The following is a 27,772-nucleotide window of genomic DNA, read 5'->3' as shown; positions in this document are numbered from 1 at the left end:
GCTGCTGTCCTAAGCAAAGCGTTTACTTCCTCGAAATTCTAAAAAGATTTATAAAAAATAGCGTCCATTTGGCGCGAAGATATCCTTGTAGATTTGTCCGCGGAAACTGATCTGTTCTGAAAAGCGAACAGTTTTCCGAGAGCGTAGCTTGAGGAAAGCTGTGAGCATTCAGGAAGAGATAATGAGACCCTGTTGGGGGTAAATTCCGACAAGCGACATGGCCTTGAAACGGCGACATGAGAGCTATGAATTGGCGACGAACGACAGACTACTCCAGCGAAATAGGGAAAGCGACACCAATGGCAAGATAGACTGACAACAAATTTCGGAACTGAGAATGCAATGATTGTTTTAAACGTCTGAGTCGAAGTGGGACGCACTTCCAGAGTTTTAAATGTGTTTTCCTCTCTCACGCGCGATGTCGACGGGTCGTGAAACCCAGGCTTTCTTGTATATGCTAACACGTCCACGTCGAATAAATCGAGTCCGTCATTGCTGAGTAATTTTTCTCAGTCTCAGCTGAGTGAGCAGTGCCCTAAAACCCCTAAAAACACGCTTAAGGAAAAAGGAAAGAGATCTTTGACCGTCCGCTTCATATTTTTATTAGTGGGTCACCAGTAAAAGAATATAAAGCTGTATTATCAACAAATGGCATTATGGAAGGAAAAGAGAGACAGGGGAAAGCTGCCAAGGTCTTCTCGTCTTCAGCAGAAGATAAGGGTTACGCTAAATGTAAAGGAAGATTATAGATAGGAGAGATTATCTGATTGAGGCCGTTGAGATTTTGAGTTAAAGAACGGTTGTTAAACATAAACATGGCAAAAATAGTCATAGGTTCGATTGTACTTTAGGTCCAAATACTGAGTAGAATATGGCTGAAAATAGCAATTCCAAGCGGCTGAATTTCAAAATTTCCCGGGGGGAGCATGCTCCCACATCCCCTAGGAGGTTAGCAACTTCAACGCTCGAAAGCATGCCCAAGCCCTTAGAAAGCATGCCTCTAATATGCCCCCCAACATGCCCCCTGCCCCTTAGAAAATTTTTAAAAATTGAAGTAGCTAAGAATTCTTTTCCTTCATTCTGAGTCGAAATGTGATGCTTTAAAAGTAACCATTAAGTAATCATTAAACCCACTGACCGGAGAAATGCTGGCTCTGCATAAGAATTCCTACTGCTGAAAAGTGTTCGAAGCAAGTGCAAAGCATACAAGGAGTTAATTATATCCAGAGATACCAGGAGCCATAATCGGGGACGGAGTCCCCGATTATGGCTCCTGGAGATACTTAATTATATGTGTTATACGTGTAGCTTCGTTTTAATCGAACAAGGTCAAATTTTCCGACACAACTCCTCTGAGACGAGATTCCGACAGGCGACATAGGAATCTTGCGAAATGCCGACATGGCTGGTGGCGAATTTCAGACAGGGGACATGGGTACCCCCCCAAACAGGGCCTCGATAATGTCCAAGGGCAAATATCCGAGCATATTTTCGCGCCAAATGAAGCCTATATTGTTTATTATCCTTGATATATTTTTGGCAACAAGCGCATTTTTGGGCACTCGGATATTCTCTAGTTTTAGCCGGGGCATATTGACGGTCATTTAGACCAATCGTGTGCGAGCAAAAATATTTGATAGATTATAAGTCCTGATATCATCTATTTGCCTGACGAGACGGTATTTTATGCGGCTTGCCAGAATTGAGTAAACAATTTTACCAGGTTCCTTTGGTTCGGCTAAAGGACAGTCTATCATTTGTTTCGGTTTCACCTTTGTAATTTATACTTGGTATTCCGGGATTTGAGGTAAGAAAGTCGGTTCTAAGTTAAAATTATGTTTGTCATTCATGTTTGTCAGCCCAAATGGATTTAGTTTGACCAACACAAGGTTCCAAATCACTCAACGTATTCAAACTTCGAAATCCATATGCATTGCTCCTTGGTATATCTTGATCTCTTTGGAAATCATTTCTGCAGCCTAAAACGTAAGATTGGTGACCCATTTTTCATGGTTTCTTTTTCATAATCTATTTTATTTTGAGCTGTACAAGAACAGAAGAAAATCCTCTCTATTTATTTCTGGATTTTGGCTCAGGTTATTTGATGGATTCGACGGGCAATATTTCAATATTTTACAGCATAACCCGATGTTTACACTAATCTTTTCCATGTCATGTTCGTCTGATCTGAGCTGAGCTGAGCTGATAAGGTCATTGTTTTCGTCGATTTTGGTCTGAAAAAGAAAAAAAAAAGGAATTACAAAAGGCATCTCCACCGACAAGTTATCTTAATATTTCTGCCAAAACCAAATCGTTACTTTTTTCCAACCCTCACCTATTCGCCATAAAATAGAGAAGGGTATCCGAAAAGACAATCGAGTGAAATCAGTTGAGATGCTACTATGGGGAATGGATTGAACGAAAATTTTGAAACCACATGGAGTGTATTAATTTCAACTAAAAAAAACTGTTTATTTGGGAAGGTTAGAGATTTGGCTCATGAAATGTCGAGCAATATTGCTATATCAAATCTTTGACTTTCCTATTGATTTACTTCACTGAGAGATTGGCTACATCAAAAACCCAAATAGTTAAACCCTTCCAATTTATTTTAGTGTTGATCGTAAGAAAAGTATTCCCACGATTGCATATGAAATGTTGAAACGATATTTAACATATCATAACATTTAAGTCGCGGAAAATAAAGTTCGAGTGCCCTCGAGTCCACGAGCAGTAAACCTTTTTGCTTTAGATATAGTTTTCCTTCTATCGAACTTCTCTTTTCCAATGACAATCCCTAGTTTAAATGTCAAACAAGAAGATCTGTTAGATCTTATAACCGCGCGTTTAAAATTTAACTGTTTTCTTAGTACTACAGTCGCAACGCAGTGCATATTCCAAAGCAATCTTTGATGATTCATTGATTACTGTAGACATCACAGCACTTGATCAACACAAACTCTATTATCGCACCATCAGTCGTAGCCGTTGTGACATCTCCGATGACGTAGTAGTCTTAATCTGGAAATTTCTTCGGGATATGTATGGGCATGAAGATACGAACACTATTACAAACCGCTTTCTTTCTTTAAAGTCACCATTAAATTTAATTGTTTTTTCCCTTGAGTTAAGGGTTAGCAAAGAAGTCACACGAGTCACATAATTCAAGAATTGCGTTATCTACGGCTATCTTTAGTACGGTGGTTTTTTCCCTACCAATGACGTAATCTTCGCACGTTCTGACACGTTCTTTGTTTGGCTTGCAAATATTTAATTTTCCTTCCGATCTATGAACTGGCTGTGATGAAACAGTCAAAGGATTTACTTCATTTGCGTAAAACCACAAGAAATACTCACAAAATTACAAATAAATTAATGACCGTCGCTTCTGCCGAAATAAACTTGCAAAGTAAACACGATCGTATTTGTCACGTAGCGAAAGTGAAAGCTGCAACGTCAGCGCATTCCATGGCTGACGTAATACCTTTTTTCAGCGTATTTATTTTTCCCTTTAAATTCAACGCTTTGATAAAACGAAAAGAAAATATATTTTACCCACAAAAAAGAAAACAATATCGGTAAAATTGTCCGTGTATTTATGTTTTAACAGCTTCTGGCGGAAAAAAATCACACGTTGCGTGACTCAAAGTTTGGCCGAGCGGAGGTCTGCGTCTGGTCACCGACAAAAAAAAAAATAACAAGAAGACCTGTTAGATCTTATAACCGCGCTTTTAAAATTTAACAGTTTGCTTAGCACTACCGTCGGAACGCAGTGCACATTCCAAAGCAGTTATTGATGATTCTTTTCTTACTGTAGACATCACATCACTTGATCAACACAAACTGTATTATTGCACCATCAGTGGTAGCCATTGACAAATCTCCGATGACGTAATGGTCTTAATCTTTGAAGAACTTTCTTCGGGATATGTATGGGCATGAGCGATATGAATGACACGATAATAACACTATTAACAACAACTTTCTTTCTTAAAAGTCATGATTAAATTTAATTGGTGTTTTCCACGAGTAAAGGGCTAGCAAAGTAGTCACACAAGTCATATAATTTCATAATAAAACTCTATCCCGACCGATGTATCGATTTTGGTCACTCCAGTGACCAGAGATTGAAAACGTGACAGAAAATTGGCGTTACTTTCGATGATCTCATCATTAGCCAATTATAGGCCATCTATCAGCTCTTTTCGTCATATCCCCCCCACGGGAGAATTTTGTCAAGTTAGCTAATTTAGTGTGCAAGCCACCGTAATGGCGGCCACCGTCGACGAAATGTTTATTTGCTCAAAATTGGGGCAAAATCTTTCGGAGATGGAAATCAGGATATTTGTAAGGATACAGAAAGTAATTTGGGGCCGGTTGCTAGCTTCTAAGGTTGAATTTATCCAGAAGTAAGCTGTATTTTCGTTTTCGTGCCGAAAGCCGTGCGATGAAATGTTATCGGCTTGTTCTGCTGTCTTGTTCTGTTTTTCTCTTGGTCTTTCTTGTAGCCAGCCGAGGCCAGTCTTTCGTCTAAATCAGTTGAAAAAAGTTCGAAAAAGATGTTCCCATTCAAGTTTAAGCTCTCAGGCGATATTTCTGGAGATTTTTGGTCGAAACGTTCGGCTTTGTTATGTTCGTGTTTTTCGGTTGCTATGGGCGACCGTTGCTTCCTTTGTTAGGTCAAGTCTGGGGAGTGAGGTCACAAAAAAATTCTAATCATTTCTGGTTTTGTTCGATTTCGCTGAAATTTTAACACGATAAGGCTGGATTGTTAACGAATAGATTTACCGCCTGCCGATGTGTGGTAGCTATTAACGCTGAAGTGTTATATCGCTTCAAAGTCAGGGTTTTGAAGAGATTTTTTTGCAACGTCTGGGTTCGGCGTGATTTTATAATCGGAGGCTTTTGTTGACCCCGAAGGAAAAAATATCCGGAAAAGGTCATTTCATCGACGATTCAAAGAAATATAAATATGTATATGTTCCGAGCTAAATTTCTGCTGAAAAAATATAATTTTTGACGAACGCTGGGTTTTTAATTTTTTCCCGCGAAAGTCAGTATCGGAGATGAGATTTATTAATGTTTCAACAGCTTTTAGCGACTAAACATGACAGGTTGCGTGACTAAAAACTTGGCCGAGTGGAAGTTTGGGTCTGGTCGCAGACAAAACTGCGAAAAAAAAAAACCACGGGTAAACCATGAACCGCGCTCGCCCATGGCCGCGCGATTAACAATAAACCACGGGTAAACCTAGAACCGCGCTCGGCCCATGACCGCGCGGTTAAAAAGAGAGCAAAAGGAAGGGCAAGGAAACAAAGAAAAAAAAATAAAATAAAATGTCGAACGTAGACAAAATTTAATTGATCTGTCAATGGCTGTTACAGGACAAAATGATCGACGGATTTTGGGATCTATCTTCAATTTAGTTTTTTTACTGTCAACCCAGTTTTTGTTTGATTAACCCTTTCAACTTGCCAGACTGGAATGAGACTAGATATTGACAAACGGAATTAATTCTTCAAATTTAATTTTAGAACAAAGCTTTTTTTTTCTGATTTGAATAAAAAAAATTACATCATGGTCATAGCCTATACTTTTCCTGTGTGAGAAAGCGTTACATAAATTAACGGCTACGGCAGTCTGAAAGCGGAAACTCAGGGATTGACAACGCCGGCTTAAACTGCCAAGTACAAGTTTAATGATTCTGTCTGTTTACTTTCACATATAGCTGCGAAATCGACGGCGGAAAAATTATCTTCCAAACAAATAATACAGTTAGACTTAAATGTGTAGCAGTTTCTAAAAGTTGCTCGCTATTTTTTCGTTTGTTGAACTCTATGGCCATGTGAAGTACGACATCTGAACCGGGACTAAAGTCAGAAACGTATATTCATTTCAATCATAAAATAATTTCCTGTACTCAGAGCATTATAAAAGTTTAAAAGTGGAATATTTCGTTCCATTCAACCAAGCTTCATCAGCCACGATAAAAATGTGAATGTTAAAAGGTGTTATGCCAGGTTTATTTAGCGTCGCGAGGGGGCTAAAATACGGTAGGGCCATAGTTGTTGGTTAATTCGAAACCCTCATCTTAATCTGAAGAGTGTTTTCGTAACCGGATGTCAATTGCCTCCCTTAGTGCGACGTTTGAACGTGTGGCTTTTGGTGACAACAACGTTTGTTTTGCTGGAATCCATTGAGTTGACACTGGATGTGAGCTGGCAATGTTCATGAATAGTTGACGATTTCCTCGAAAGATGTTCCTTTCATACTCTAGTGTCCAATAAACGAGAAGTTTCACAACTCTCCAGACTTTTTAAGGTTTTCTGTTTTCTGCTTAACATGCAGTAATTACGATCTGAGAGAATTGTAAAACTTGAGATGAGTGTCACCTAGTGTGAGTTTAAATGAAATATTCCACTATTAAACTTTAATTGCACCCTGAGTACAGGAAATGTGCTATGATTCCAGAGCATTGAAGCAATATTTTAGATTGTATATATTCACTGGTATCGCTTACCCGACGAAACGAAAACCAAATTAGGCAAACGACCTAAAATTTTTCATCGGAATCGATTGGCAAAGAATCATTTGGAATAATAAAGAAATACGGATAGATAAAAAAACCCGCTATATTTTAAAAATTATTATGAATCTGGAATTATCTATGTAAATGATCTCTTATTTAACCTAAGCAGTAACGTCTCTTTGGGCTATTTTGCAAAAAAAAAATTTAGTAAAATCAACATTCTTCAATGGGCAGGTCTTCGACACTCTATAGCTGACTTCTTATAGGGCGGTCACACACCCCCACAATTGACCTCTCCTTCATTTCCAATTCATGACAACATCTTTGATGTGACGGAAAAGAAATCGAAAGATTATTATTCGCTACTTGTAACGGAAAAGACACAGCCTCTTAACATTATCCATAAATGGAAAAGAGATTTTAACCTTTCGGATGATCATTTGAGAGAATTTTTTCTGTTACCTCATTCTGTTGCGCTCGAATCTTATGCTAAGGCTTTCCAGTATAAAGTGCTTAACAACATACTCTACACAAATAAAAATTATTCAAAATTGGTTACAGAACAGACGATGTTTGCACTTTTTGTGAGGCCGAGCCAGAAACTTTGTACCCTGATATCCTTTACCAATGCTCTTACTCAAGGCGATTTTGGAACGATTTTGAATCTTATTGGTGCCTTTTATCAAATCAACAGGTTCGTTTTTCATTGCAGAATGTTATATTTGGAATAATAGTATAATGTCTAAGCAACAAAAAGGCAATGACCTTCAACGAAATTACTAAATTAGTTTATTATTGTTGGAAAGCTGTTTTTGTGGGACTGCAGAAGAAACCAGATACATCCTAAAATTAAAGGTTATCAAAACAAAGAAGAAAAAAATACGAAACTGAACGTAAAATAAATAAGGATTATTTTGAGAAAAAAAAAATGGATATTAAGCCCTGGCCAGAAATCAAATCAATATGTTGATAGATTAAATACGTAATACAGTAACCAAAGAAATAATTTAGATTGTTCGCTCTCTGTAATTACGAAGTCGTTTATTTGTTTATTTGTTTATTTGTTTTGTTTTTGTTTTTGTTTTTTCTTGTGTAGTTTTCTTTTTTGTCACCTGTAGTATAACGTAAGCTACAGATGTAAATTTAATAACCATTTATTAATTTTTAGCCTATGTTTATTTTTTCAACAAATTGATGTAAGCCTGAATGAAAATCAAAATGTGAAAAAAACAAACAAACAAACAAAAACAAAATACAAAATACAAAAAAAAATTATCATTTTTTGACTCGGCTTCGTAATTACAAATTAAAGGACACCACGTAATTTTCACAACAATGACGTAAGTAAAGTTTAAATGTTCAGTTTAATGTGCCTAACCAAAACAAAATATACATTGTTTGACCAACAAAAAAAAAATTGAAAACCGGTAAAACAGACGCATTTTGGTATAATTTGAAGCACTCTCATCAAAATGAACTGTCGCCTCATTTACAATTATGATTGAAAAAGTGCAATTTGAAATGTTCTTGCGATTTACTCGAGATCCATGTAGCTTAATCACTGGAGGGTCCATATCAGCTGAGCTTAACAGTTTAATAATATCTTACAGCTATTACATGCTATAATATTATCCCACAGCTGACAAAGGAACCAGATACAAATATGTCACTGTACAAGTATTCTGAGGCAGCCCAGATAGGCATCACCGCCGCTTTCTGCTTCCTGGTAATCGCAGACCTGGTTGGTAACAGCCTGGTCTGTGCGGTCGTTCTTCGTAACAGGATAATGCGTACCCCCATGAACTACCTCCTAGTGAATCTAGCCGTTGCCGATATGACTGTAGCCGTGTTCATCGCGGCGCGCTACATCTTCACGCTGATATTTACGCAACCGAAAGGGACAGCCGGCGACGTTGTATGCCAGCTCATCACCGGCGAGGCGTTTGTGTGGGTCGGCGCGCTGGCTTCTGCTTTCTCCCTCGTCTGCATCGCGCTAGAACGCTACCTCGCCATTAAATTCCCTTACGATGTACGCAAAAGGATAACAACTACCAAGCTCAAGCGTATTGTTGTTCTAGGCTGGGTGCTAGCTGTTTCATGGAACATGCCTCTTTTCATTTACGCGCGGTATGATCCAGTCAGCGAATTCTGTCTGTTCAAATGGCCCACTGCTAATTTCGCTCAATTCCACAGCCCCCTATGTGCCATTGTTTATGGCGTTCTACCGATCACAATCATGATTTACCTGTATTCCAAGCTAGTGTACAAGCTATGGTTTCGTCCCACGACTACGTCGACCATGGCACAACAAAACAAGTTGCGCTACTGCAAGAAATCCGCCCGGCTCGTGGTCACGGTCAGCGTGATTTACTGCATCTGTTGGATCCCAGTTCTCGTTGTCTACGTCTTCTCTTCATTCAGCAGGCAGCCGCTTTACTCAGCCGTGCACACGACCAGCATCGTCTTGGTCACTCTCAATTCTGCTATAAATCCTGTGTTATACAGCTGGCAGAGTCAGCGTTTTCGGAAGCACATGCTAGCGCTGCTACCGTTTTCTTGCACGCACCAGCGTTGCAGAATCAGCTCCGCCAAACAAGTCACATCTACAGATCAAGATTCAAACAAGACTTCGGGCGGTACAGAGCCGATTCAGTTCGTGAGTAGAGGTCCCATGGCCTAATAAATAACGCATAATTTCTCTCGAATTAAGTTTACTGCTTCGGTTTGAGGAAATTAGCATGGTGGCATAAATCTATAACGTGTACAAGTTTGAGGTTACAGCCAGTCCAACTCAAAACGTTGACCTCAGTCAAACGTCTGGGGAATTTTTCATTTTCATTACGGGGGATTTCATTTACCAAGAAGTGGAAACATGAACGAGGATGTAGAAAGTAATCGGTTGCTTTTGTAGAAATGTTTTTGGTTGTTTCAAGGAAACGAGTTTTTTAGTTTACTTATGCGCACTGAAAGCAGTTTGAGCGTTGATGCACCTCTGACGTCTTCAAAAAAAAAAAAAAAAAAAAAAGAAAAGAAAAGAAAAGAAAGGAAAGGAAAACAAAGTTGTAAGAACAAAAAGCTCGTCATTCTTTAAAAAGAGTAACGCCATAAAACTTTAAGAGTGGTCGCATCGGATCATTCGGGATATTGCCTGGTCCAATAGTTAGAAAATATCGGACTGGCAAAAGAGCAATCTGATTAGCTGAATTAAGTTATTGGCCCTGTGAGCTTAGTTAGTCGTGTAATCAAATGTTATCTTAATAGTATTTAGCTAATAGCCCATCTATTAAGTGAGGAAAAAGTGATGTAGGTTATTTACTGTGGTCCAGATTATTTTTTTTTCTCTCTCTCTCTCTCTGTTATTGAACACTGCAAACGGAAAGAAAGAAAGTTTTTCTAGCCTTTACTTTTAAATGGCTTTTCACACCTTGTTCATGTACATATGCGATATTTGGAACTGTCAAATCGTGTAAATGCAGTTTAATTGAAGGTAAATAACAGACCGTATCACATTTAACTCTGCACATTGAATACGAGATAATTAAATTTGTAATGGTCAGTGAATTTCCGCAGATGTATCAGTTAAGGGCCATAAGCTTTTGTCCTTTATTGGACATAACACACTTTTATAAAAAAAAAAAAAAAACTAATTGTAAAGAAAACGAAAAAAAAAAGATGTAATTTCTTGATAAAGAAAAACTCTAATGAACTCGTTACAGAGTGTCCGTGTGTCGAGATTACTGGTTTATGAGGGAGGAAGCAAAATATTACTACAGAATTTGGAATAAAAACCTCGGAACAAGGCGGATCAGAGAGAGAACCAAAATACAAAGAAAGTAACTCAGTTGCACCCCCCCCCCCTCAACTCTCTCTCAACAAAAACAAAGACAAATCCTCCAACCAAAAAAAAAAAAAATACCCTGTGTTGATGTAATAACTGTACATAAATGTAAAAGACATACTGTATTTGCAACCCTCGCACCAAAATCTATTCTGTACAATTTTAACAATCACATTAATGAAAATAAAGAAAGTGGCAAGACGTTCGAGACCTTGCGCACACAATGTCAGTCTTCTTCAAACCGGGGTATTTAATTATCAAGAAGGCCACTCTACTTCTGGGAATCCCAGTATTTCAAGAATGGATATTCTCGAGTTAACAGAAGCACGTAACTAAGTCTTTCACTTCATGTGTTCTGGGAAATAACTATTATTTAAGCAATAGACCACAAGTTTTTATGGTTTATCATGCCTCTAAACCTTAAAAACTTGTGGTCAGTTACTTTTATATAATAATTCAGAAGACACGCGAAATTTCCATGAGTTTACTGGCACAATAAACGGCCATAGATGATTGACCAATCATAGCGCGCGCATTCATTTAATTATTATATAATATAAGATAGCACACGCGCTAGTCCTATCTAATTCTTATTGAGATCTCATGAACGAAATCTCTATGTACGCGCGGCCGTGCTTATATAAGTTGACGTGTACAGTTTCAATTTAGCTACAAAATTTACGTCGAGTTTAGTGCAACTTCCTTTTGTTGAAGTTTCGGCAAAGTGAAGATTATTATGAACAATCCAACCTCTACTTTGAGCCTTTAACTTTCCGGCAAGCTAAGATGTTTACTTAAACCTGAGTATTTTGACTTTGTCTGTCTACATTTTCATTAAGAATTTTGACTTTGTTTGCCTACGTTTTCATTAGAATTATTTGAAGAAGCGAATTTTTCGTTGACAATTTTAGAAACCAGGTGAAGCGTTTTCGTTGAACCGTTGCTCAACTGATTGTGGCGTGTTAGGATCCTAATGACCTTTGTTTTCCTTCACCGAGCATTGTGAGAATTTTGTAGTCAATCACAAACAGAAAATGTTCTAGCGCCCAAGTTGTTGTCGCCATGTTATAAGAGAATTGGTTCATGCTTTTAGCTGTGCGTATATCGAGTTATGGATGAACTTGGGAAGTTTGGTGCCGGAACACTCGAGAAGGTAGAGTTGCACTCGGCTATCGCCTCAAGCAACTCTTACGCTTCTTTCATGCTCTCCAAACTACCCACGTGCATCCGTAACTCGATATACGTACACTAAGCACGAACCAATTCTTTAAGAATTCACAGATAACTTGTCTTGGGCAACAGACTGTGCTCATGGTTTCGCACTGGGATGGTTGCCAAGCGACACGGCAAGCCAACACAACAATTTTTCAAAAATGGAAACTCTCTGGCTACTTTCACAAGTACAACCAGAAATACAGGTAATTGTTTGCCAGATGTTTTTGCTTGGTTGTTCAAAGCTCTTAAACCTCATTTTGATGGCTACATGTAGGCTGAATTATTCTCAGTGTTGCAGTCCAGCCATCCACAAGACAACAAAGTTAACAACATCACTCAGTTGCAATTTGGAGGCACTGCAGGTACCTCAGCCAAGACAGGAGTGGATCCTTCCTTTGTCCCTACATGACGTACACTTTGTCCGCTTGATCAACGCGGAAAGTCTCCTTAGTCTTAGGGCACGTGACATGGCCATCATTTTCACTCGCCATACCACGTAACGCCTGAAATAGAAAATAAACAAAAACAGAGGTCAACATAATAGCACAAAAACATCCTGGTTGACAAAGAAGTAGAGAGACGACTCTCTTTGTAAAGGACTTTGTAAATCTGAATCTTACAACGCACAGTTCACAATTTAGACCCTAGTCCAAGCCTCTTTCTACCCAGGCCGTTTAGAACACAATTCCGCAATACTTATGGGATTGCTTTCCTCAAGATCACATTTCACTTCATTCAGGGACTGCTCTAGCACAGTTAAACAAAATTTGAGGAATTGTTTTCCTCAAGATCACATCTAAAATACTTTGTCTAGGTAAGGTTAGGGGGACATGAAAATAATCCTCAAATTCCTATTGAGCAAAATTACTAAGGTACTGTGGTTGCTAATGACTTAATTTTTTTTTCTCAGCCACAGGAAATAACTGTGTCCACTGCTGTCCCCACCATCTTCTGATGGCAAAATATTTCTTTCTTTTTTTTTAGGTAGTCTTGAGCGTTCAAGGAATTTTCAATAAATTCATAGCATGTTTGTGAAAATAAAATTACTCAGATTTTTTCAACTTTTAAAATTTTTCTTGTTAAGAACTTTTCGTGAATTTGGCCAATTTTTAATTACCTTTCACGACGTGTACAAGCCAGCAGTTATGAATGAAAAGAAAAGGCTTCAATTGGTGAATTTGTCTCTATACAGTAGAACCTGACTTACGACCACCCGGTTAATAAGGCCACCTCTTTATTACGGCCACTTTATTCAGGCCTGAACAAAAGCTCACTCAGTCATATTCTTATTTCAAGAACCCCTTTAATACGGCCACCCCGTTAATACGGCCAGATTTTTGTGGTCCGCTGGTGACCGTATTAACGGGGTTCCACTGTACTCACATTTTCTCCATATACGTATCCGTTAGGTAACACCATAGGAGGGTTGTTCTCATTCATGATATGTCCTGACATAGGACAGACCAGTCTGGATTGCGCACAGTGTGCATAGGGCAGAGGGCGACCTAAAATGTTCAGCGGGTGGCTGCATACAGGACACTCGGAACTCTTGTGCCCTGCTTGGTAGCAATGACTGTCAACAGTTAAGAATTGTACATGTATAAGGCTTTCCTTTTTTTCTCAAATAATGGCCAAGCCCTGCATTTTACTTTCACAAAAACACAACAGGCATTCAAAAAGGCAAAATAAATTTAGGAAACACAATCCATAGGCAAGTGTTGGTAGTTCTTAATAAGTGGCCTCCAATGACTGCATCTTTTATGTATGCTGATACAGCAAAATTGCTCAGCACTCTTTTTGCGATCTATAACTGGATAAGACACAAGTTATTGTAATTGTTGTGTAGCAGCTGTGGAGAAAACCCTATTATAATCATAATTATAATTATTCTTGTTATTATTATCATTATCATTATCATTATCATTATCATTATCATCATCTAACCAACATGCCCCCTGCCCCTTAGAAAATTTTTAAAAATTGAAGTAGCTAAGAATTCTTTTCCTTCATTCTGAGTCGAAATGTGATGCTTTAAAAGTAACCATTAAGTAATCATTAAACCCACTGACCGGAGAAATGCTGGCTCTGCATAAGAATTCCTACTGCTGAAAAGTGTTCGAAGCAAGTGCAAAGCATACAAGGAGTTAATTATATCCAGAGATACCAGGAGCCATAATCGGGGACGGAGTCCCCGATTATGGCTCCTGGAGATACTTATTTATATGTGTTATACGTGTAGCTTCGTTTTAATCGAACAAGGTCAAATTTTCCGACACAACTCCTCTGAGACGAAATTCCGACAGGCGACATAGGAATCTTGCGAAATGCCGACATGGCTGGTGGCGAATTTCAGACAGGGGACATGGGTACCCCCCCAAACGGGGCCTCGATAATGTCCAAGGGCAAATATCCGAGCATATTTTCGCGCCAAATGAAGCCTATATTGTTTATTATTCTTGATATATTTTTGCCAACAAGCGCATTTTGGGGCACTCGGATATTCTCTAGTTTTAGCCGGGGCATATTGACGGTCATTTAGACCAATTGTGTGCGAGCAAAAATATTTGATAGATTATAAGTCCTGATATCATCTATTTGCCTGACGAGACGGTATTTTATGCGGCTTGCCAGAATTGAGTAAACAATTTTACCAGGTTCCTTTGGTTCGGCTAAAGGACAGTCTATCATTTGTTTCGGTTTCAACTTTGTAATTTAGACTTGGTACTCCGGGATTTGAGGTAAGAAAGTCGGTTCTAAGTTAAAATTATGTTTGTCATTCATGTTTGTCAGCCCAAATGGATTTAGTTTGACCAACACAAGGTTCCAAATCACTCAACGTATTCAAACTTCGAAATCCATACGCATTTCTCCTTGGCATATCTTGATCTCTTTGGAAATCATTTCTGCAGCCTAAAACGTAAGATTGGTGACCCATTTTTCATGGTTTCTTTTCCATAATCTATTTTATTTTGAGCTGTACAAGAACAGAAGAAAATCCTCTCTATTTATTTCTGGATTTTCGCTGAGGTTATTTGATGGATTCGACGGGCAATATTTCAATATTTTACAGCATAACCCGATGTTTACACTAATCTTTTCAATGTCATGTTCGTCTGATCTGAGCTGAGCTGAGCTGATAAGGTCATTGTCTTCGTCGATTTTGGTTTGAAAAAGAAAAAAAAAGGAATTACAAAAGGCATCTCCACCGACAAGTTATCTTAATATTTCTGCCAAAACCAAATCGTTACTTTTTTCCAACCCTCACCTATTCGCCATAAAATAGAGAAGGGTATCCGAAAAGACAATCGAGTGAAATCAGTTGAGATGCTACTATGGGGAATGGATTGAACGAAAAGTTTGAAACCACATGGAGTGTATTAATTTCAACAAAGAAAAACTGTTTATTTGGGAAGGTTAGAGATTTGGCTCATGAAATGTCGAGCAATATTGCTATATCAAATCTTTAACTTTCCTATTGATTTACTTCATTGAGAGATTGGCTACATCAAAAACCCAAATGGTTAAACCCTTCCAATTTATTTTAGTGTTAATCGTAAGAAAAGTATTCTCACGATTGCATATGAAATGTTGAAACGATATTTAACATATCATAACATTTAAGTCGCGGAAAATAAAGTTCGAGTGCCCTCGAGTCCACGAGCAGTAAACCTTTTTGCTTTAGATATAGTTTTCCTTCTATCGAACTTCTCTTTTCCAATGACGATCCCTAGTTTAAATGTCAAAAAAGAGAGGAAAAGGATGGGCAAGGAAACAAACAAAAAAAAAATAAAATAAAATGTCGAACGTAGACAAAATTTAATTGATCTGTCAATGGCTGTTACAGGACAAAATGATCGACAGATTTTTGGGATCTATCTTCAATTTAGTTTTTTTACTGTCAACCCAGTTTTTGTTTGATTAACCCTTTCAACTTGCCAGACTGGAATGAGACTAGATATTGACAAACGGAATTAATTCTTCAAATTTAATTTTAGAATAAAGCTTTTTTTTTCTGATTTGAATAAAAAAAAATTACACCATAGTCATAGCCTATACTTTTCCTGTGTGAGAAAGCGTTATATAAATTAACGGCTACGGCAGTCTGAAAGCGGAAACTCATGGATTGACAACGCCGGCTTAAACTGCCAAGTACAAGTTTAATGATTCTGTCTGTTTACTTTCACATATAGCTGCGAAAACGACGGCGGAAAAATTATCTTCCAAACAAATATTACAGTTAGACTTAAATGTGAAGCAGTTTCTAAAAGTTGCTCGCTATTTTTTCGTTTGTTTAACTCTATGGCCATGTGAAGTACGGCATCTAAACCGGGACTGAAGTCAGAAACGTATATTCATTTCAAACATAAAAGAATTTCCTGTACTCAGAACTTACTAAAAGTTAAAAAGTGGAATATTTCGTTCCATTCAACCGAGCTTCATCAGCCACAATAAAAATGTGAATGTTAAAAGGTGTTATGCCAGGTTTATTTAGCGTCTCGAGGGGGCTAAAATACGGTAGGGCCATAGTTGTTGGTTAATTCGAAACCCTCATCTTAATCTGAAGAGTGCTTTCGTAACCGGATGTCAATTGCCTCCCTTAGTGCGACGTTTGAACGTGTGGCTTTTGGTGACAACAACGTTTGTTTTGTTGGAATCCATTGAGTTGACACTGGATGTGAGCTGGCAATGTTCATGAATAGTTGACGATTTCCTCGAAAGATGTTCATTTCATACTCTAGTGTCCAATAAACGAGAAGTTTCACAACTCTCCAGACTTTTTAAGGTTTTCTGTTTTGCGCTTAAACATGCAGTAATTACGATCTGAGAGAATTGTAAAACTTGAGATGAGTGTCACCTAGTGTGATTTTAAATGAAATATTCCACTATTAAACTTTAATTGCACCCTGAGTACAGGAAATGTGCTATGATTCCAGAGCATTGAAGCAACATTTTAGATTGTCTATATTCACTGGTATCGCTTACCCGACGAAACAAAAACCAAATTAGGCAAACGACCTAAAATTTTTCATCGGAATCGATTGGCAAAGAATCATTTGGAATAATAAAGAAATACGAATAGATAAAAAAAAACCGCTATATATTAAAAATTATTATGAATCTGGAATTATCTATGTAAATGATCTCTTATTTAACCTAAGCAGTAACGTCTCTTTGGGCTATTTTGCAAAAAAAAAAATTTAGTAAAATCAACATTCTTCAATGGGCAGGTCTTCGACACTCTATAGCTGACTTTTCATAGGGCGGTCACACACCTCCACAATTGACCTCTCCTTCATTTCCAATTCATGACAACATCTTTGATGTGACGGAAAAGAAATCGAAAGATTATTATTCGCTACTTGTAACGGAAAAGACACAGCCTCTTAACATTATCCATAAATGGAAAAGAGATTTTAACCTTTCGGATGATCATTTGAGAGAATTTTTTCTGTTACCTCATTCTGTTGCGCTCGAATCTTATGCTAAGGCTTTCCAGTATAAAGTGCTTAACAACATACTCTACACAAATAAAAATTATTCAAAATTGGTTACAGAACAGACGATGTTTGCACTTTTTGTGAGGCCGAGCCAGAAACTTTGTACCCTGATATCCTTTACCAATGCTCTTACTCAAGGCGATTTTGGAACGATTTTGAATCTTATTGGTGCCTTTTATCAAATCAACAGGTTCGTTTTTCATTGCAGAATGTTATATTTGGAATAATAGTATAATGTCTAAGCAACAAAAAGGCAATGACCTTCAACGAAATTACTAAATTAGTTTATTATTGTTGGAAAGCTGTTTTTGTGGGACTGCAGAAGAAACCAGATACATCCTAAAATTAAAGGTTATCAAAACAAAGAAGAAAAAAAATACGAAACTGAACGTAAAATAAATAAGGATTATTTTGAAAAAAAAAAAAATGGATATTAAGCCCTGGCCAGAAATCAAATCAATATGTTGATAGATTAAATACGTAATACAGTAACCAAAGAAATAATTTAGATTGTTCGCTCTCTGTAATTACGAAGTCGTTTATTTGTTTATTTGTTTATTTGTTTTGTTTTTGTTTTTGTTTTTTCTTGTGTAGTTTTCTTTTTTGTCACCTGTAGTATAACGTAAGCTACAGATGTAAATTTAATAACCATTTATTAATTTTTAGCCTATGTTTATTTTTTCAACAAATTGATGTAAGCCTGAATGAAAATCAAAATGTGAAAAAAACAAACAAACAAACAAAAACAAAAAACAAAACACAAAAAAAAATTATCATTTTTTGACTCGGCTTCGTAATTACAAATTAAGAGTAAATGTCAGTAAAAATCAAAGATTATCGAAAAAATCGCGGACACGGCCAAAAATCGATTTGGCTCATTTTTTGCCTGTAGGTAGCCTTATATAGTAAACAAACGGAAATGGGGTTAGATGTTTGAAATATGCACTTTAACGGGAATAAACCGATAAAAACTTTCGACGAGTCAATTGCTCAAATTTCACCAAGCGCGATCCTAAAATTACGCACTTTTCGGGCAGTTGTCATACGAACAAAAATGTGACAGAAGGACTTTCCTAGCTATAGAAATATAGAGTTGGACTTGCTCTATGAAGACAAAGTGATAGTTATTGTCTCGTGTTATTCCTGGAGGAGCTACGTCTCTGTTAAGAGACGACATCTTCGGCCTTTTGAAATTAAGGCAAAGGTGGCCTAGAATAGCTTGGCAAAAAATACATGTGGTAGTGTCTCAAAGTTTTCAATACCACTACGAAGAAGCCTTGAAAGATAGTTCTTTACGATTTGGGTTTTATTTCTTTGGGACCTTTGACAATCAAAAGATGACCACCGGCCGTAATTCGGTTAAATACTATGACGCCATAATGAGATGTATAATTACAAAATTAAACGCGTTGTACACAAATAACTGTTTTGGTCAGTTATATCTTCACTGGCCGTTGAAATGACTAGAAACATTAAAATGTCTATAACTACACTTGATTTTCATATACTGTGACAGGAGAAACAAATTTCGACTTTTCCTACCCTGTGAATCGCGCCATAATTCTGCGTAATTCTGCACACAACAGGTTGAACAATTGAATTGCACACAACAGGTTAAATTTGCCACACAGCCGTTAGTTTACGTTTGCTTCGCATCCAGTGAACATGAATTCGAGCATTTGCATCCCTTCTGCGCCTTCTGCACTCGCCAGTTTCGACTATACTGAAAATCGTCAACACAAATTGGAGGAGATGCCACAAGCGGTGGCGAGCTCGAGTGACTGAAATGCGATATGTAGAACTCTGCTGTCACGCAACGCCCTCTTAAAAATTATATACGCACCGCCTTTTATAATCAGCGGATCAGTTATTCGTGAAACGTACAGTGCTCAGTTACTTGGAAGTGCAGGTACACTCCTGGACTAATTGTGTGAGTCGTGCGATGTATGGCTTTTTCCTCTTCTGAGGTGAAATGTCAGAAATATCCAGCCCAAGGTCGATGCACATGTCTCTTAGCCTATCCACTCTTAAAGTTGTGAGTGTACGTTTTTGTACAAGTTCGGAGACGTTAAGATCGAAAGATACAATCGGATGCTGAATAGCCACATCTCTCATCACATTCGCACACACAGCAGATAGATGACTCTCAGCTTCGGCGGAAATTTCGTCCTCGTCGGCACTCTCCATGGCCACTTCTGAGACTTCACTAGCTTTTGCTTCGTTACAAGCGGCTGTAACTTCTAACCGCTTCTTTGCTGAAAGAAGGCTAAAGAAGCCACTAATCTGCTGCGACGTAAGGACTTCATCAGGTTGAAATCGGCGTTCCCCCGCTTGGTCTCTTGCTAAGCTCATTGCTTTCGAGACTTCCTGTGGATCGCTTTTCCGTCCACTTTGCTCCCCTTTTTGAAATTGGTCAGTTAAGAATTCGGTCTGTTTCTTTGTAAAACGCACCTTTTTCTTAATTGTCTTCAGGGCCCAACCCATTGGAAGAGGCGGCAAGGCGTCACTCTTTGCTTGGACAGTAACTTGAACGCTTGGAATTCGACTGCATCCCTCCGTCAGCTTGGAAGAATATTCTCTTTTAGCTCTATCATAGAGAGTTTCCTGTTCGAGCATCATTTGGTGTTTTCCAGTATCTAGGTGTGTCTGGAGGTTTGCAAAGCGACTGCATGCTTTTACACATCCTTCCTCTGGACACGGGAAAAGCATGTCATCTGGCTTATTTTGACCAATACTGCTTCGATCTTGGTTTTCGTTTTCAGTTGAGAAATTTGCTTTGACAAAGCTTTTCTTGATATGTCGGTCTCACAATCTTGAACGGCGGTGCGCCACTTACATTCAGCGATAGGGGTTCTAGGATTTCCAATTTTTCGGGCTGCTTCATGACTCCTTCGAACTTTGCCCATGGCACCACTTTACCGGAACCCACATTGAATGCTCTCCACACTCGTACGCCAGTTTCATTGTACTCAAAATTGTTGAGTAAGCTTATGCCATCCCATTTGATATTAAAGGTACTTGACGGCTTGGCAGCAACATAGCTTACGTTCACTCCTGTGGTTCAGATTTGGCCAGATTCAATGGCTGTTTTGAGCTGTAAAGCGTTCATGACATCATTGCCTTCGTTTACGTACCTTCCAACGTCTCCTTTGATTGTTGCTGCTTTGCGATCAAATACCCTCTTTCCACCTTCAGGGTCCGAGAAGTCGTTTCTTAGAACAGCCACTACTACGGCATCACCGGCCAGCTTAACTGAGATGATTGAATTTCCGCTGTGATAACAGCCAGCGTTATCTTGCTTGTAATAAGCTATTTCCAGGTCTGGAATTTCCTTTTTCAGGGTAGTGAGGCAGTCAAGCATTATCGAAGCCACAGTCACACTGTCTTGGGCGCAGCTTTGAAATACGTGAACAAGTGTTTGCGATTCAAAGTGCTCAGAACCCTCTGACCGTCTTATGGCAACGCTAATGTGCCATGGCAATCCTCGCTTCGCAAACCAATCTGACTGTGCCTTTCGATATTTTCGGGGCATATATTTCATTGCCCAGTCCTAGACTAACAGCACCCATCGGCTGTCGAGTTTGGCTAAAACTGAATGCTTTGCCTCAGCTTGGTGGACTGAACGTAGCTGATGGGCTTTCCAGCTAATGATATCATCCCTTGCCTGTTTGATAGTATGCAGCATGTCAGCTTGATCTTCTGCTGACGAGAGCGCAATTGAACACTCATCTTCTATGGTACGCATGACTCTAACTCATAACACTACACACATGACTCATTGTGGAAGTGGTCGCAGGAGCCCCGAAATTCTGCATTGCTTGGATCACTTAGCGCATAAATTCGACAATGATCGGGAACCTCTGAGGCCTCCACTGCATGTACCTAAAAAAAAGTAGAATGACAACCGCGTGATTCAGTGCATATTTGCAAAGCAACGCATGCGCATCGACATTTCAAAAAGATTACTTAACCGATTCTCAGCGTTGTATACATGTGTGTAAGCGTATTACAGTGAATTGCAACCTCTTGTTTCATGAATTAGGCATAAAAAAGAGTTGGAGAGAAAGAGAAAGGTAGCCGTGTATCATAGTAAGAAGTCTACTACATCACTTCCGCAAAGGTAACCCATAATTATAAAATATGCACCCACCTTGTAGTCGCCCTTTAGGTATTGCTTCGACAAACGAAGTTGCTGCTTGATTTCCCTCGCCCACTGCAGAGTCTTGCCACAGTCAACAAGCTTCTCTACGAGTTTCTCTAAATGATCAAATGCTTCCGCCCGTTGTGCTGATACGTTATCAAGTCCTTGCAGAGACTTGCGAACAGATGAAGAACACACGGCCAAAACTCTCTGTATGGTTCTCTTACTCATAGGCTCAAAGTTGGTTTCACAGCAGTATTGTTGATACTGCTGGACAATGCGCTCTGGTATCATTGTTCTGATCACATTGAGTGTTTTTATGATCTCACCAGTTGACATTTTCAGAAGTTTTTCCCCAAAAGGAACATCTTGAATTACGTGTGGACTCGTTATGAAAGAAACAAAATGTTCTTATTTTACAGGTTCAATCCTCATTCTCTTTTTCTCCTGGTTTGGAAGAGGAGCAGCTCTTCCGTGTAACAGCCTGTGGCGTCGGGCAATGTTGTAGCGATAGCTAGTAATGGTTGGAATAAACTCTCTCATGTCCTTAAGGGGTAACTTATCTGCCATCAAAGAGAGTATTTGTTGTCTGGTGCTCCAATGTTGCGCGTTCAAGTAGCTCTCAGCAAATGCACTAAGAAGCTCCGTCTCTTTTTCACTTCTGCCTTCGACCACAACCTGACTCCCTCTGCTTACAGCATGACGATCACAAAGCTCCGTCCACAGTTCTTGCGAATTTTCAGGTGCCAGGACATCAAGCATTGCAGATATACATTGTTGAGTTTTCCGTAGGTATCTGCGTTTAGTACGCTCGTGTGCTGTATTCCACGTCACTGATAACGTGTGACGTACTAGACTGACGTCTCGAAGCTGTAAGAAGCGATTAAGCTGCACCTGGGGCTCGTTGTCTAGACTGGAGCCTTCATCACTCTCTTCGAAATCTTCTTGCGGAAAAAAAGGCTTTGCCGTCTGGATGTGGAACCTTCTGGCAGAGATTCATCACCAACAGTTACCGGACAAGTAATGGCAGGAATATCAAAGTCACTCGCTTGTTCATCAACCTGACAAAAAAGTGAACACATTGCTTTGGATGGCTTCGAAATGAGATCAACCGTGTGCAAGCACGGGGTGTCGTGTATAAAAGCGCAAGTCGCATACGAGCTGGAAAGCAATATTCGATAATTAATTTAATTGACTGGTAACCTATCCTGATATCTTTATCCAGTTACTACTCAGTATTATTTTCCATTTGGAACATTTAGAAAAAAAGTTGAAAAGTCATATATTAATTTAAAACCTTTATTATTTGGCTATATTCTGGGATGTGATTGGCTATCCGGGCAGGATACGTTTTTCCAATTCTTGTGCCATGTATGGTCTTGCCCAGTCGTTGACGGGCGGCAATGGCGGCGTTTTGAGGATGTGCATGCAAGTTATCCTGGACACGCCCTTCTCCCGCGTGGGTTGAACCCCTGAAAAGGGCGGAGAAGGAAGAATTCAGAGAATGCGTTAAGGTTTTTCACTTTCATTAACTATATTGGATGGAAATTTTCCATAAACACTTTGAAGAAACTCACCAAGCTTAGACCACATAGACCTTCTGTGATGTTTTCCACACCTCCTGTGGCACCCAAGTTCTGCGATTCTAACCGATTTTTAGTTTTTGCCAGGGACTGTCGACATCGTACACAAATTCCTTTAATATTTGGAGAGAAAGGATTAATTTACTCTTTTCTACTTTACACATCCCCCTTGAACAAATAGCTCTGAATGTGGCAAAAGAACAAACCTAGCCCAGGAAAAAAGCCCCACAAACCTCAAATTGATTACGCAATCTGTATTTTGCCTTGTCACAAGTCAGTCTTTTACGTTCCTTTCCTTTTTTCCGAGCACTGTTGGAAGGAATTCTAATATCTGTAAAATATTTCATTTCGAGTGTTCCCCTTTTGAATAAGTCTTGAAGAAGGTGAAAATGTTGAGTAAATGCCAGTGTTTGAACAAGATTCCGAAGTAAAAGTATTTGCAAAAATCCTGAAAACTCGTGAGACATGAAAATAATTTTGCTGTTAAACTTGGCGTTATTTTACGCGGCTGTGAAGTGATTTGAAGTAAGGATATGAAGTCTGTGATTCACGCCAAGTACCCTGCGTGAAACGAGAAGCTATACGGATGTTTATCCTTGCATAAAGTGAGAATAAACATTGTAACCACTTACCTGATCCGACGGGTACGAGGTTTTTCGTAAGCTCAAAAATTTGTATTGAGTGCTGCAAACTAATTCCCCTTTCTGCTGCGGGTACTTTTTCAGATTCCTTTTTGTGACCGGAGACATCCTGAGGCACAGAACATAATCTACTAGCTCTTCTCCATCCGATTCGAAGGCTTGATCGATGTAACGGGCAAACAGTCATTTCCGAAAAATTGACGGGCTTCACGAAAATCCCGCTTCTTGCTAAGATAAGTTCAATCTCTGTCTCAACACCTGAAAACTGTAGAAAACGCTTGTGGCTTCTGATATCCTTGCTGCGCGATGACAGCGATACTGTCTGAGTGGACGGATGCCTTGTGCGTTCCTCTGCACTACAAACGCCACCAACAATATCAAGGAAAGCACAACACATTTTTTTTCTGCTGGAGTTTAAGCAACCGTTATCTTTATTACTTTCAGCGACGATTATTACACTTTTGCTTTTTGTTTACTTTCGTTAACTGGTTACATTTGTTTCCCGTGGGAAAATTGAATCGTTATTTTCGTTCCATAAAGTTTTCACTGTACGTTTTAAATTTGTGACATTTTGTAAAGTCTGTTTCTTTGTTGTTTCTTTTTTGTTCATGACGGCAGTATATTTGTTTAGATTTTATTCGTGAGGCAGAATGTATTGTTAGTTGATCCCGTTACGTGACAGATTATCACATGTCACGCAGTCCGACACGCAGACAGGAACCTGTGCAAATCGCTAGCGGTGCTTGCCGTGTTATACAGGATCTTTTGTGTATGGGACGTCAAAAAAGCCAAAATTAGGATCAAAGTAGACTAAACGAAACTGGGTTGCGACACGCTATAGAAAATGACGACAACAAGTAACTTTTAAAGTTTACTCATCACCGGCTCAGTGGCTTCAATGAGTGCGCCGGTCGGCCCCCTTTACACCAACTTGCAGAGGACAGTGGTTCGAAAGTATCTTCCAAGCGGCATAATAAGGGCCTATAAAAGATTTCTAAGGTAAGGAACTATTGATGTCAAAGCAAACATAACAAGCTAAGTGCGGCTGCGACTCAAACAATGCTTTGCTTGTGTCACTGCAATGTTGATGTTGTTCATTTCAATATGGCGCCATTTACAATTTTACCGAAGTTTGGTTGGTTGGTATATTGAAACAGTAGAAGATACCAGAAAAATGAAACGATAAATTTGAAGACCTACCTTATAAGCCCTCGTGATAGTATTGCTGGAAATTTTGAGACACTACCACATGCATTTTTGCCACAATATATTAGGCCGGGTTTGACGTGAACTAAAAATGGCGAAGACGTCCTCTGGTAATTAACCCGTGGTTTCATCAGGAAGGACACGATACAAAAAATATCAGTATATCTTGGTAAAGGAAGGCCAACTGTATATATTTATAACTAGAGAATTCCTGCTGTGGCATTTTAGTTCATCTAAGGACGGCCTGAAAACTACATAATTTCGAGCTCGTACGCACTCATTTTCGATCATGCAATTCATAACAGTTTATTCCCGTCAAAATGAATATTTACACAAACTAACCTCATTTCACTTTAGCTTGTACCTATAGCTACCTGTAGACAAAAAATGGGACGAAACGAATTTTTGACCATGTCCGCGATTTTTTTATTTTTCTTTGATTTTTAGAGGCATCCACTCTTAAAGGACACCACGTAATTTTCACAACAATGACGTAAGTAAAGTTTAAATGTTCAGTTTAATGTGCCTAACCAAAACAAAATATACATTGTTTGACCAAAAAAACACAAAAAAAATTGAAAACCGGTAAAACAGACGCATTTTGGTATAATTTGAAGCACTCTCATCAAAATGAACAACTGTCGCCTCATTTACAATTATGATTGAAAAAGTGTAATTTGAAATGTTCTTGCGATTTACTCGAGATCCATGTAGCTTAATCACTGGAGGGTCCATATCAGCTGAGCTTAACAGTGTAATAATATCTTACAGCTATTACATGCTATAATATTATCCCACAGCTGACAAAGGAACCAGATACAAAGATGTCACTGTACAAGTATTCTGAGGCGGCCCAGATAGGCATCACCGCCGCTTTCTGCTTCCTGGTAATCGCAGACCTGGTTGGTAACAGCCTGGTCTGTGCGGTCGTTCTTCGTAACAGGATAATGCGTACCCCCATGAACTACCTCCTAGTGAATCTAGCCGTTGCCGATATGACTGTAGCCGTGTTCATCGCGGCGCGCTACATCTTCACGCTGATATTTACGCAACCGAAAGGGACAGCCGGCGACGTTGTATGCCAGCTCATCACCGGCGAGGCGTTTGTGTGGGTCGGCGCGCTGGCTTCTGCTTTCTCTCTCGTCTGCATCGCGCTAGAACGCTACCTCGCCATTAAATTCCCTTACGATGTACGCAAAAGGATAACAACTACCAAGCTCAAGCGTATTGTTGTTCTAGGCTGGGTGCTAGCTGTTTCATGGAACATGCCTCTTTTCATTTACGCGCGGTATGATCCAGTCAGCGAATTCTGTCTGTTCAAATGGCCCACTGCTAATTTCGCTCAATTCCACAGCCCCCTATGTGCCATTGTTTATGGCGTTCTACCGATCACAATCATGATTTACCTGTATTCCAAGCTAGTGTACAAGCTATGGTTTCGTCCCACGACTACGTCGACCATGGCACAACAAAACAAGTTGCGCTACTGCAAGAAATCCGCCCGACTCGTGGTCACGGTCAGCGTGATTTACTGCATCTGTTGGATCCCAGTTCTCGTTGTCTACGTCTTCTCTTCATTCAGCAGGCAGCCGCTTTACTCAGCCGTGCACACGACCAGCATCGTCTTGGTCACTCTCAATTCTGCTATAAATCCTGTGTTATACAGCTGGCAGAGTGAGCGTTTTCGGAAGCACATGCTAGCGCTGCTACCGTTTTCTTGCACGCACCAGCGTTGCAGAATCAGCTCCGCCAAACAAGTCACATCTACAGATCAAGATTCAAACAAGACTTCGGGCGGTACAGAGCCGATTCAGTTCGTGAGTAGAGGTCCCATGGCCTAATAAATAACGCATAATTTCTCTCGAATTAAGTTTACTGCTTCGGTTTGAGGAAATTAGCATGGTGGCATAAATCTATAACGTGTACAAGTTTGAGGTTACAGCCAGTCCAACTCAAAACGTTGACCTCAGTCAAACGTCTGGGGAATTTTTCATTTTCATTACGGGGGATTTCATTTACCAAGAAGTGGAAACATGAACGAGGATGTAGAAAGTAATCGGTTGCTTTTGTAGAAATGTTTTCGGTTGTTTCAAGGAAACGAGTTTTTTAGTTTACTTATGCGCACTGAAAGCAGTTTGTGCGTTGACGCACCTCTGACGTCTTCAAAAAAAAAAAAAAAAAAAAAAAAGAAAAGAAAGGAAAGGAAAACAAAGTTGTAAGAACAAAAAGCTCGTCATTCTTTAAAAAGAGTAACGCCATAAAACTTTAAGAGTGGTCGCATGGGATCATTCGGGATATTGCCTGGTCCAATAGTTAGAAAATATCGGACTGGCAAAAGAGCAATCTGATTAGCTGAATTTAGTTATTGGCCCTGTGAGCTTAGTTAGTCGTGTAATCAAATGTTATCTTTATAGTATTTAGCTCTCTCTCTCTCTCTGTTATTGAACACTGCAAACGGAAAGAAAGAAAGTTTTTCTAGCCTTTACTTTTAAATGGCTTTTCACACCTTGTTCATGTACATATGCGATATTTGGAACTGTCAAATCGTGTAAATGCAGTTTAATTGAAGGTAAATAACAGACCGTATCACATTTAACTCTGCACATTGAATACGAGATAATTAAATTTGTAATGGTCAGTGAATTTCCGCAGATGTATCAGTTAAGGGCCATAAGCTTTTGTCCTTTATTGGACATAACACACTTTTATATAAAAAAAAAAAAACTAATTGTAAAGAAAACGAAAAAAAAAAAATATGTAATTTCTTGATAAAGAAAAACTCTAATGAACTCGTTACAGAGTGTCCGTGTGTCGAGATTACTGGTTTATGAGGGAGGAAGCAAAATATTACTACAGAATTTGGAATAAAAACCTCGGAACAAGGCGGATCAGAGAGAGAACCAAAATACAAAGAAAGTACCTCAGTTGCACCCCCCCCCCCCCCCTCAACTCTCTCTCAACAAAAACAAAGACAAATCCTCCAACCAAAAAAAGAAATACCCTGTGTTGATGTAATAACTGTATATAAATGTAAAAGACATACTGTATTTGCAACCCTCGCACCAAAATCTATTCTGTACAATTTTAACAATCACATTAATGAAAATAAAGAAAGTGGCAA

General features: G+C 39.1%; 2 protein-coding genes, 1 long non-coding RNA gene and 1 pseudogene across 3 annotated transcripts; 2 read left to right on the top strand and 2 right to left on the bottom strand.

Annotated features, from left to right (window-relative positions):
- The first annotated feature begins 153 nt into the window (after positions 1-153).
- Positions 154-10,200, top strand: LOC145479915 (QRFP-like peptide receptor). The gene is made up of 2 exons (XM_081458393.1): positions 154-1,807; positions 8,169-10,200. The coding sequence occupies exon 2, from the start codon at positions 8,193-8,195 to the stop codon at positions 9,207-9,209; it is 1,017 nt and encodes a 338-aa protein (XP_081314519.1). The 5' UTR covers positions 154-1,807; positions 8,169-8,192; the 3' UTR covers positions 9,210-10,200.
- A 274-nt stretch (positions 10,201-10,474) lies between these two features.
- On the bottom strand, positions 10,475-13,240 carry LOC145479948 (uncharacterized). Its single transcript, XR_014048483.1, has 2 exons — positions 12,966-13,240; positions 10,475-12,085 (listed from the first exon to the last, which is right to left on the bottom strand). It is a non-coding gene; the product is annotated as an uncharacterized LOC145479948 (long non-coding RNA).
- An 866-nt stretch (positions 13,241-14,106) lies between these two features.
- On the top strand, positions 14,107-27,067 carry LOC145467996 (QRFP-like peptide receptor). Its single transcript, XM_081451660.1, has 2 exons — positions 14,107-14,320; positions 25,452-27,067. The coding sequence occupies exon 2, from the start codon at positions 25,476-25,478 to the stop codon at positions 26,490-26,492; it is 1,017 nt and encodes a 338-aa protein (XP_081307786.1). The 5' UTR covers positions 14,107-14,320; positions 25,452-25,475; the 3' UTR covers positions 26,493-27,067.
- LOC145477929 (uncharacterized) lies at positions 17,890-21,270 on the bottom strand (annotated as a pseudogene).
- Positions 27,068-27,772: the final 705 nt, after the last annotated feature.

The sequence above is a fragment of the Orbicella franksi genome, chromosome 2 (genome assembly GCF_964199315.1).
Source record: "Orbicella franksi chromosome 2, jaOrbFran1.1, whole genome shotgun sequence".
NCBI classification, from domain to species: domain Eukaryota; kingdom Metazoa; phylum Cnidaria; class Anthozoa; order Scleractinia; family Merulinidae; genus Orbicella; species Orbicella franksi.
Note: the sequence above shows the minus strand (reverse complement) of the source record. Positions and strands in the feature narration are given on the sequence as shown.